At 32.6% G+C, this 12,495-nt stretch overlaps 1 protein-coding gene across 3 annotated transcripts in view; it reads left to right on the top strand.

The window, feature by feature from the left end:
* The window catches only part of EYS (eyes shut homolog), a 377,690-nt gene that overhangs the window by 334,225 nt on the left and 30,970 nt on the right, over positions 1-12,495 (top strand). For all 3 annotated transcript variants that reach the window (XM_032299847.1, XM_032299848.1, XM_032299849.1), the window contains one exon: positions 3,902-4,061. In XM_032299847.1, coding sequence (XP_032155738.1) covers positions 3,902-4,061 — 160 coding nt within the window. The remainder of the gene's footprint in view (positions 1-3,901; positions 4,062-12,495) is intronic.

Here is a 12,495-nt window from a genome sequence, read left to right as displayed (position 1 = left end):
GGATAAGTTCTTTAGTGGTCATTTCTTAGATTTTGGTGCACCAGTGACCCAAGCAGTTCACATTGTACTCAATATGCAGTCTATGGGAGCTCAGAGGGAAGGGTGAGAGGGGATGAGACGTTAAAAAGTGTCTATTGTTTTGTTAAGTTTTAAGTCAAGAAATGACTACAGGATCCTATCAATATGAATAATGTACTATTCTGCTAAGTTTATTTTGTACAGTCATAGATCCGAATTTATTATGCCTTCATATTTTCTATCACAATGAGGACCCAAATCCAATAAAAACAATGTTCACTGACAGTGAAGATTGATTAATGCCATTTGTTAAGTTCAACATTTAATGTCTTAGCATAAAAGTCATGAGTTAAAGCTTTTTATTGTCTCACAACTTAGGAATGTATCATAAAATTCTATTTTTTTGTTTCATATAATTGAATAATTATTTTTTAAATTATTTCTTTTGATTTTTTCTTTTTTCTTTTTCTTTTTCTTTTTTTTTTTAGTTTTAGAGGAAGTCTCACTCCATTACCCAGGCTGGAGTGCAATGGCTCAATCTCAGGTCACCATAACCTCCGCCTCCCGAGTTCAAGCAGTTCTCGTGCTTCAGTATCCAGAGTAGCTGGGATCACAGGCCTGTGCCACTATATATGGCTAATTTTTTTCTATTTTTAGTAGAGACAGGGTTTCCCCATGGTGGCCAGGCTGGTCTTGAACTCCCTACCTCAGGTGATTTGCCCGCCTCAGCCTCCCAAAGTGCTAGGATTACAGGCTTGAGACGCTGCGCCCGGCATAAGTTTTTTGTTTAATTATTTCTCACCTTTAGTGTTGACTTATACTTTAGGATATATGATCTGTTGTGCAATTAGGAAATTGTGATTCCAAATCCAAGTAGACCACCATGACTTGAAACAGAATAATGCTTACTTAGTGTAGTAATTTCATTAAAGGAAGTGTCAGATTCCTTGTACTGTGTGTCTCAGCTGTGCTTTTATCTGGCAGACTCAAGGATAATTTGTTAATCAAAAATGTGGACAAGTAGAAATAATTGAGAAGTATGCTCTAAACAGAATACATAGCCCTAGTTTGTCTGTGGGGCTTAAATTTCATGCTGATTTTTGTCTTCCTAATATCTAAGTAGGGTAGCATGTATTACAATTTAGTGATGATCTCAATGTGACCTAAAATGATTTACATTTAGTTAGTTCAATTGTAGATATAACTATACATGATTTTTGTATTTGAAGATGGCGGAGATTACCATAGATAAATCATATTGCCTTGATTGTCTTAAACCATTTTTAAATGATAGCAAAAGTCTAATTTGAACACTATCATGACATTTTATTGTGATAATTCTACTATTATAAGTGTTTTAAATGGTGTATCTCTTAATTTAAACCATAGGTGTTATTTTTCTTCACCCTTGTTTATTTATTTATTTAATCATTTTTTTAATCAGCATGCACTCCTGGACATTTATTCTATACTTTGGGTTATACTCTAACACTATTTTATTTTAATTTATTTATTATACTTTAAGTTTTGGGGTACATGTGCAGATCGTGCAGGTTTGTTACATAGCTATACACACACCATGGTGGTGGTTTGCTGTATCCATCGCCCTATTATCTACATTAGGTATTTCTCCTAATACTACCCCTCCCCATATTCCTCACCCACTGCTATTCCTCCCCTTGCCCCCCAACCCCCAGGCTCTTGTGTGTGATGTTCCCCTCCCTGTGTCCATGTGTTCTCATTGTTCAACACCTGCCTATGGGTAAGAACATGAGGTATTTAGTTTTCTGTTCTTGTGTTAGTTTGCTGAGAATGATGGTTTCCAGATTCATCCATGTCCCTGCAAAGGACATAAACTCATCCTTTTTTATGGCCGCATAGTATTCCATGGTGTAGGTGACACATTTTCTTTATCCAGTCTATCATTGATGGGCATTTGGATTGATTCCAAGACTTTGCTATTGTGAACAGTTCTGCAATAAACATACATGTGCATGTGTTTTTATAATAGAATGATTTATAATCCTTTGGGCATATACCAAGTAACGAGATTTCTGGGTCAAATGGTATTTCTATTTCTAGATCCTTGAGGAATCACAACACTGTCTTCCACAATGGTTGAATTAACTTATACTCCCACCAAGAGTGTAAAAGCATTCCTATTTATCCATATCCTCTCCAGCATCTGTTGTCTGAAGATTTTTTAATGATCACCATTTTAACTGGTGTGAAATGATATCTCAATGTGGTTTTGATTTGCATTTCTTTAACGACCAGTGATGATGAGCATTTTTTGATGTTTGTTGGCTGCATGAATGTCTTCTTTTGAAGTGTCTGTTCCTACCCTTTGCCCACTTTTTGATGGGGTTTTTTTTTTTTTCTTATAAATTTGTTAACTTTTTTGTAGATTCTGGATATTAGCCCTTTATCAGATGGGTAGATTGGAAAAATGTTTTCCCATTCTGTTGGTTGCCAGTTCACCCTATTGATAGTTTCTTTTGCTGTGCAGAAGCTCTTAAGTTTACTTAAATCCCATTTGTCTATTTTGGCTTTTGTTGCCATTGAAGTTCTGGCTAGGGCCATCAGGCAAGAGAAAGAAATAAGGGTATGCAAGTAGGAAGAGAGGATGTCAAATTGTCCCTGTTTGCAGATGACATTATTGTACATTTAGAAAACCCCATCATCTCAGCCCAGAATCTCCTCAAGCTGATAAGCAACTTCAGCAAAGTCTCAGGATACTTATGCAAAATCAATATGCAAAATCACAAGCATTCCTATACACCAATAATAGACAGAGAGCCAAATCATCTGTGAACTCCCATTCACAATTGCTACAAAGAGAATAAAATACCTAGGAATACAACTAACAAGGGATGTGAAGGACCTCTTCAAGGAGAACTACAACCCACTGCTCAAGGAAATAAAAGAGGATGCAAACAGATGGAAAAACATTCCATGTTCATGATTAGGAACAATAAATATCGTGAAAATGGTCATACTGCCCAAAGTAATTTATAGATTCAATGCCGTCCTCATCAAGCCACCAATGACTTTCTTCACAGAATTGAAAAAAAAAAATCTTAAACTTCATATGGAACCAAAGAAAAAGAGGCCACATACCCAAAAAACAATCCTAAGCAAAAAAAAAAAAAAAAAAAAAAAAAAAATCCAAAACAAAAACAAAGCTTGAGGCATCACACTACCTCACTTCTTCAAACTATGTTACAAGGCCACAGTAATAAAAACAGTAGCCTTGGTACTGGTACCAAAATAGAGTTGTAGGCCAATGAAACAGAACAGAGGCTCAGCAAGAATGCCACGCAACTACAGCCATCTGATCTTTGACAAACCTGACAAATACAAGCAATGGGAAAGGATTCCCTATTTAATAAATTGCCTTGGGAAAACTGGCTAGCCATATGTAGGAAGCTGAAACTGGATGCCTTCCTTAAACCTTCAAAAATTAACTCTAGATGGATTAAAGATTTAAACATAAGGCCTAGCACCATAAAAACTCTAGAAGAAAACCTAGGCAATACCATTCAGGACATAGGCACAGGCAAAGACTTCATGACCATAAGTATTTTTAATTTGTGAGGGGCAAGATGTATTATAGCCCATCAAACAGAAGGTAAGGGACGGTTGTATATTGAGAGTGAGTCAAAGCCAACCATATCATATAGGCATTTGAACATGGATATGACAAAAGATGGTACAGATAGAAAAGATAAAGAAATAGAAGAAATAAAGAGAAGTATAAACATGTGTCACATAAAATTTTCTATAATCACTGATTTTAAAAATTAGCTGTTTGTTTTATACGTATATATTGAAAAATATTTCAAAGAGTTATTTATCATTTTTCATTGTTTCCTTTTTGCAGTATATATGCATTGCAGGGTGCAGAATTAATCCATGTTGGTTTGTGAAGAACATTTACTCGATTCATCAACACCCCTGCTACTGTGGAGTCACCTGCCATGGTATTTGCCAAGATAGAGGTCCTGCACAATTTGAATGTGTGTGGCAATTGGGATTTAAAGGTAACACATTTATGTAATTTTTAAAAAATCTGCTTGAATCATTTCAAAATTTACTAGGCAAGTATTCATTTTCTAAATACATATTTTATATCTTAAAACACAACATAAAGTAAAAGTAAAATTAATACTTTTATTTTCCAATGTATTCCTTTAACTGATCTGTTCAACACCAACTACCATAGGAAATATACTTGGTACAAGATACATAATAGTGACAGAAACTAGAGCTATTTTCTTCTTTCATGAATCCATTTGTTGGAAGGGAGTGGCTAGTGGACACATACAGTAATAAATACATAATTTTATTTAAAATAAATGTGCTATGAAAGCAGGTAGTATTCTATGAATGCTTATAAGCAATGAACTTGTTTAGAAAAAAAGAAAAAACCTGAGCAATGGAGAGATTAAACTGGGTTGTCAGAAAAGGTTTCCATGAGAAAATGACCCCTGAACAGAGACATAGAGAATAATGTCATGGCAGAGAAGCTGGAGAAGAGAGGATTTTGTGTTGAGGGAACTGTATTTATAAAAACATTGTATTAGAAGACATGGCTTCTTTGAAGGCCTGTCTGGGGCTCTGAGAAAAGATGAATAACAATTCCATGGAGGGGGTAAAGCCAGAGCTAAAATGCTGAGTTAAGTATTTTGATTTTTATTCTAAAAGGAACAGAAAATTACTATAAGGGTTTGACACATTCGATAAGTTTATAGCAAGTAAAGAAATATATGGAAGAGAAGAAAAAAGCTAGGGAGCTTGTTGGAGTAATAATCTGAGTCATCATGCAGGAGGCTTGAAATAAATGGAAGCTCTGTTTATGGGTTGGAAATAGCAAGTGATGTAGGTGTCAACAGGACTACTAGTTTTCTGGCTTACACACTTGAAATGAAATTTCAACAGTTATAGTCCTATATACGTTTTTATTTGTTTTGTAGAATTTCAATTTCTACCTCAGTCTATTTTGATGAGCATCATTTTCTGTTCTTTGATTACATTTTTAATATTTTTTAACTTAACTGATGCAAATTTGATATATATTCGTAAGACTATATGATATTTTCATCCTTTTAAAGAACATTTTCTCTGACTATGATATTTTGGCACTATAGTTTACAAACAACAAGCAAATTAGTTGTTTTATGTGTCTGTTTTTGACTGAGATCTTATTTTATTTAACTGACAGCCGTTGAATTTATAACATTCTATTACATTACAACAGTGTTGAAATAAAGTAACAATTAGGCTTTTAAACATAAAACATGATATTTTATTTCACCATGCTCATACTCTCTGTAGAGTTAATAACCTTTAATGACATAAATAGTTATCAGTTCATTAATGAAATCACACTAAATGGTGGAAGAGAGCATAGCATTGTTGATTATACTATGTTGGTGCCAAAAGGAAATTTCAGAGACTCTGTTATGAATACTTACTATTTTATAAATGACACAATCAGACAAAACAAAGAAATAACAATAGTTGAGGTTAGAGGAATTAACCTCAGGACTGTTTAAGGATTGTGTCAGTTCAGCGGTTATTAAACCCTGACTACATATTAGAATCATCTGAGGAGCTCTTGAAATGCACTGATGCTGAACTCCCACTCCAGAACAATCAGACTAGAATTGTAGTGAGGAGGACACAGAGGACTTTTTGAGATTCCCTAAATGCTTTTTATGTGCAGATTGAGAACTATCTACTGTTATAACCAAATTAGTTCACATACTTCAGTGTTTGCATCATTTTTACAATCGATATTCCTTTGTCTCATAGTAGGAATAATGGTTTCATATGTTTGGTTATTTTTAAATATCAAACTCCTTTTGAGAACTAAAAACTTCTAAGCAGAACATATTCACAGTGATGAAATAGCAAATGTATTTTTCGGGGGAAAATGGAAGGAATAATGATAAGTCAAATTGCTCATGGATAAATCAGCTTTGAGCAAATATAGTCAATTTTATGAATGGCAGTGAAATAACAAATGTTTAGAAAATGGGTGGTGTAATACAAAGTTAAAATTACTCATAGATAACTTAGCACAAAGTAATTATCTTCAAAACAATGTGTGCATATTTAATCATTATCTCTTCCTGAATTGCTGGTCAGAACTTACTGAATATAGCAAACTGTAACAAAGATAAACATTATTTGACTCCTACATTGGATAATCTAAATAACTTGGCCTGTCCAATGGAAAAGAAGCAGTGTGGTAATGCAGTCTGAATGAATGTTTAAGTAAAACAACCTAAACTCGTTTTGAATTTCAAAGTGAAGATTCAGCAGTAAAACTTCAAGTTTTCAGGACAAACCAGAAGTTTAAAGAAATGAAAAAAATATGTAAATAGAATTATTCATTTTATGTACTCCAAAATGCCTTCTCATTTCTTCTGGTAATTGCCATTAAGATCTTCTTTTATGTTTTCCTCATAAAATATAAAATGTAATTGAAGAGGAACTTAAAAATCATGCTGATAAGTTTGCATGGGGTGCATTAATTTTACCAGCAGGAAAATTATTTTAATTAAGGGATTTTTCTAACAACTAAATGAAGTGTCTTACACGCCCAATCAATTCTTGCCAATATGATTGCTCTACAGAGAAGGGATGGTAATTAATTAGAAGAAGCCTCTTCAAGGACAATTGGTTGACAGTGCACAACTTGAGAAAGAGCTGACATGCACTGTTTCTTTTCAATGTCATCATCTATGATCATTATGTGTATTATTAGATTTGAGAAAAGGAGCTACTGACAGAGTGGATAAAGAGTTGTGAAGTGATGTAAGATAATATGAATCATGCTTAAGAAAAGATAAAACCCTAGGTATAAAAGGAAATAAGGCAGAGAAATTCTTTTGAATCTCTTTCTTCTTGAGGCATGTCATTACTGCAGTTTGCTTACCTAAGTTAAACACTCAGTTAAAACACTTAACATGTACTAGTGAACTTTTTTCCAAATGAATAGTGATTGCTGCATTTACGAGTTAATATTGCAAACTCATACTTACTTTGAAAGTTTTATTTCTTTCTTTATAAAATAATGGATCTTACTTCTGTTAGAAGACCTTATGGGCTATTATTATACATTACTTTTTAAATTTTAAACAATTATTGTGAAAATAGGAAATATTATATCACCAAAGCAGTCTTTATCAAAAGCCATTTTTCTTAGTATATTGTTCTACCTTCAAGTTTTCTTTTGTCAAATCCCTGCTATTTATGTATCTATTAGGAATTTTACAAACTTTAGTTTTAATTTTTATTTTTAATCTTTAGTTGCAAAATTTTTAAAAATCTGGGTATTAAAAAAATAATTGTGGCTTAGTGCTTTTCATTCATGTCACATATAAGTTTTCATTGCATTTTTACATGTGTTGAAAGAGAATTCTCTTAATTGATTAAATTAGTGATTAGAAATAAATAACTAATAAACAGAACAAAGCTATTATATGGAAGAAAAGATTTTATATAAACAAGAATTAAAATGTTAAAATGCCTAGGACTAAAATTAACAAAAATATGCAACTTCTACATGGAGAAAATTTTAGATATTGCCATAATATTGGTGCATGCATACATAATCTAAAAGAAAATTCTAAAGATATGCTGTAGCTATTATTAACAGTTTTTTCTTTCAACTTTCACACAAATTTATTAGTGATTTACATACTACCATACAGTAGTTGAGTATTCTGAATTTGACAGTGTGTTTCCTTTTACCAGTAAGTTTTATACTTTCAGAAGTTTGTCACCACAAGTGTGATAACTATGTGAGGTAACGCATATGTTAATTAGCTAGATTTGATCATTCTACAGTGTATATATACTTCAAAATATCATGTTGTATATTATAAATACATAAAATTTCATCTGTAAATTTAAAATAATAACTTACCTTTAGAAAACTTATATCATACTGGAGATACAACTTTTAAAGATTTCAACTCAATATTATTTTATAGGTTATTAAAATTTTAATAAAATAATGGTGTTACAGTTTTTATGAAATTTACATCTTATTTCTGAATGCTTACATAGGAAAAAAGACAAAGCCAACTCTGCAAAAGTACATCATATGGACAAGTGGGGTATAAAATGAACTCTGCCATATATTAAAGTGGATTATATGGCTTCATTAACGAAAGCATAGCACCACTGCCTTGGTAGTCAACAAATATGACAAAATACAAAGTCTCAAAATGAATCCAAGTCATGAAAAAAAGTAACACATAATAAAATTGTCACCTCAGATTTTAAGAATAGGTAGGACTGTTTAATAATTAACATAGAAAAACTGGATAGCCAACTGAAAAAAAAAAATCCAACTTGTGTACACCTTTCAACATTCTCTGGATTAAATCGAAATAGATAAAATTTTAATGTATAAAAATAAAGTATAAAAATATTAGAGAATGTTGGAGAAATACTTTGCAAATTTGGAAGGCAGAAGAATGAAACTAAACCCCTGTCTCCCACCATATACAAAAAGCAAATCGAAATGGATTAGACTTACATCTAAGACCTCAAACTGTGAAACTACTGAAAGAAAACACTGGGGAAACTCTCCAATATATTGTACCAGGCAAAGATTTCTTGAGTAATACCCCAAAAGCACCAGTAATCAAACCACAGATAGACAAATGGAGTCACACCAAGTTAAAATGCTTCTGTAGAGGAAAGGAAACAATCAACTAAAACAAAACTCACAGAATGGAAGATCACATTTGCAAACTATCTATGTGACAAGGGACTAATAACCAGAATACAAAATAAGCTCAAACAAATCTACAAGAATAAAATAATAATATGACTTTTAGAAATGGGGAAAAGATCCCCTCCCACATGGTGGGAGCTCCCTCTGGGATTTCCCCTCTGGAATCCCCATCCACACTCTTTGTGGAAATCTTTCTCTTCTCCTTTCCTTCTCTTTTCTCTACCTAAATAAAATCACTTTTCTGCAAAAGAAAAAAGAAAAAAAAAAAAGAAATAGGGAAAAGATCTGGATAGACATTGCTCAAAAGAAGACATACAAATAGCAAACAAGCATATGAAAATATGCTCAACATTATTGATCATCAGAGAAATGCAAATCAAAACGAATATGAGATGTCATCTCACCCCAGTGCAAAGAGCAGGCAATAACAAATGCTAGCAAGAATATATAGAAAAGGGAATTCTTGCACAGTGTTGATAGAATGTAAATTAGTACAATCACTGTGGAGAACAGTTTGGAGGTTCCTAAAATTACTAAAAATAGAACTGCCATATTATCCAGTGATCCCACTGCTAGGTATACATTCCAATGAAATAGAATCAGTATATCGAAGATATATCTGCGCCCTTATGTTTGCTGCAGCACCATTCACAATAGCGAAGATTTGGAAGCAACCTGGGTGTCCATCAACAGAGGAATGAGTAAGGGAAATGTGGTGTATTTACCCAATGGAACACTATTCAGCGATATATAGATATATATATATATACACACACATACATATACACACAAACACACACACACATATATATACATATATATATACATACACATATATATATAAATTTATATCCTGTCATTTGCAACAACCTGGATGGAACTGGAGGTCATTATGTCAAGTGACATAAGCCAGGCACAGAAAGACAAATTCACATGTTCTCACTTATTTGTAGAAGCTTAAAATTAAAACAATAGAACTCATAGAGATAGAGAGTAGAATGATATTGGGAAGGGTAGTGAAGGTGGATGGAAGTGGGGATAGTTAATGGATACAAAACTATAATTAGATGGAATGAATGAGACCTAATATCTGATAGCACACCGGGGTGACTACAGTCAACAGTGATTTAGTGTACATTTTTAAGTAACTAAAATAATATAATTGGATTGTCTATAACGCAAAGAAAGGATAAATGCTGAAAGTGATGGATACACTGTTTTCACTGAGGTAGTTGTTATGCATCGTATGCCTATAGCAAAATAGTTCATGTAACCCATAAATATATACACCTAACATTTACCAACAAAATTTAAAAGAGAAAAACCAAAAAAAATGGATGGGGATGATGTTTATAACTAATAGTAAAATTATTGATGTCAGAAAGAAAAGGCTCGTGAATTTTACATGACAAGTAAAAATAACTGCTTATGAAAGTCATAGAAATCAAAATGCAAAAGAAACACTGCACAGACATTTCACTTCACAAAGGAAAGAAACCTGATAGGTAAATCACTAATATAAACATACAGTTTACATTAAAAGACATAGAGAATATAAATATATGGGGAAAATGCTGAGCTCTATTCATAATGCAATCAAAGCAAATTTTAAAAACACTGTTGTTGTAAGTATATAATTTTTCTCCTATTAGCCAGGAAAAAATTTGAGAGTTAGACAATTTAGTGACTATCCATTGCCAGCAATAATGTAAAATCACTATAATATCTAAATGTGATATTTTGCAATATCTGTCAATACTACAAATTATACACTGTTTGACCTAACCTGATCATTAAGAATATACCCACATGCTAAATAATATATGTATAATTTTATACCTGGTATCATTAGTTATTAAGAGAAAGGATAAACATAAATATGGAAATGAATTACTAAAATTACTAAAAATGCAATTGCCATATTATCCAGCAATTCCAGTGCTAGATGTTTACTCAAATGAAAGAGAATCGGTATGTTGAAGAGATGCCCCTCCCATGTTTGCTGCAGCACTAGTCACAATAGTCAAGATTTGGAAGCAACCTGGGTGTCCATCATCATCATCATCACCTAGGACTGAGATATATGATAAGGTGAAAGAAAGGAATGCAACAGCGTAGAATCATGTGTATAGTAGACAACATTTTGATTCTTTATATTTAATTTGTGTTTATTTCTGTGGAAGACTTTTTTATGCCTTTTGCTCAGTGTTCTGAAATTTCACAATGTTGAGCCTTTTACATAGTGTGACTTGTCTCCTTTTAAGCTCTTCTATTTGGAAATGTTAGTCTTTTAATTTTTAGGAAGTTTGTGTATTTTTTCCCCTAAAATGTCTCTTTTCTGTAGTTCCAATTCCAAAAATTGGATATCACATCTCCTAAATTGATCCTCTGATTTTTTTCATAATTTCTTTTCTCTTTCCCATTTTTATATTCCTTTATTTTCTGCTCCATTCTCCCAACTGAATATCTCAAAATGTGTGTTGAATTGTTAATTTGTTTGACTATATTTGTAATGATCTAGGGCATGGTTTCATCCTTTAAATTGTACACATTTGTGACATCCTGGGGTTTTTTTTTCCTAATAAGGATAAAATAACTTTGCTTCTCTCCCTAAAAGTGTTATAGTTTTGTTTGAATTGTCTTCTGCTTTGCACAGTTTTTCAGTTTTCTGTAAATATTGCTTCTGATTATTTGTTCTCTTTTGTCTGAAATCTTTCTGCCAAATGTGGGGTGATCATATTTAATGGTGAATATCTAAGAAGGCTGACAGGAAACTGACCATGCAAGGATGGACCTTGGTGACCAGATCTCTATTACAGGGTTGCAGGGTGGCAATTAGGCTTTCATTAGGGGACCTTCAAGAAGCTTGGTATCTTTAAGGTAGGAGCCCTTGAGATTCAACTCCTGAAAAAAAAAAAACCTCGGAAATTGTTTGTTGGTAGAGCTGACGGAGGTGAGTGAGGGGTTAGAGTAATAATCTGGATAACTGACTTGAGACGGAGGCTCTGAGTGTCAGCAAATCTTGTTTGCAGAGCCCACCTTAGTACCAGAATTTGGTACTAAGAAGTTTTTCAAACCCTGAGCATCTGAAAATTTCTGCTAGGCCAATAAATTTTTTATAATTATGTCCTCTCATTTGTGTTTGGGCTGTAGCCTTTCTGTTAATTTAGTCAGTTTATCATTTTTTCATTATTTTTATGGGTTAAAGCGTTTGCTTTATTTATTTATTTGTTTACGTTATCTCTTTTTTGAGGCTTTGGGAGACAGAGGCAAAAATTTAAGATTTAAATCCAAATGTTTAGTCAGATATATCATTATGAAAAACTTGATGCTAATAAATTGGACAATTTAAATGAAATGATAAATTTCTGGAAAAATACTAGTTGGCAAAACTAACCAAATCATACATTTTAGTTCTAAATAATCCTACAATTTCTTAAATAACTAAATAAAATAGTTTTAAAAATGTTCCCACCAAAAAATACTTGAAGTATGTGGCCTTCTATTATAGTTCTCCAATTTTCAATAACATAATCATTCTAATACTATATAAACTTGCAGGCAAAAAACAGAGGGAAGAACACATGTCAATTAATTATATGGCACTGGCATAATCCTTTTTGAGTTAATTACTCTCAGCATGTTGAAGGTAGAAAATGTATTGACCTATCATTACATTTACTTATATTTTCTTCCCTTCTATCTGATCTTCTGATAAT

This window comes from Sapajus apella, unplaced genomic scaffold (assembly GCF_009761245.1).
Source record: "Sapajus apella isolate SASKATOON/1434 unplaced genomic scaffold, GSC_monkey_1.0 scaffold41, whole genome shotgun sequence".
Classification (NCBI taxonomy): Eukaryota; Metazoa; Chordata; class Mammalia; order Primates; family Cebidae; genus Sapajus; species Sapajus apella.
The sequence above is the reverse complement of the archived record's forward strand: the minus strand, read 5'-3'. Positions and strand labels throughout refer to the sequence as shown.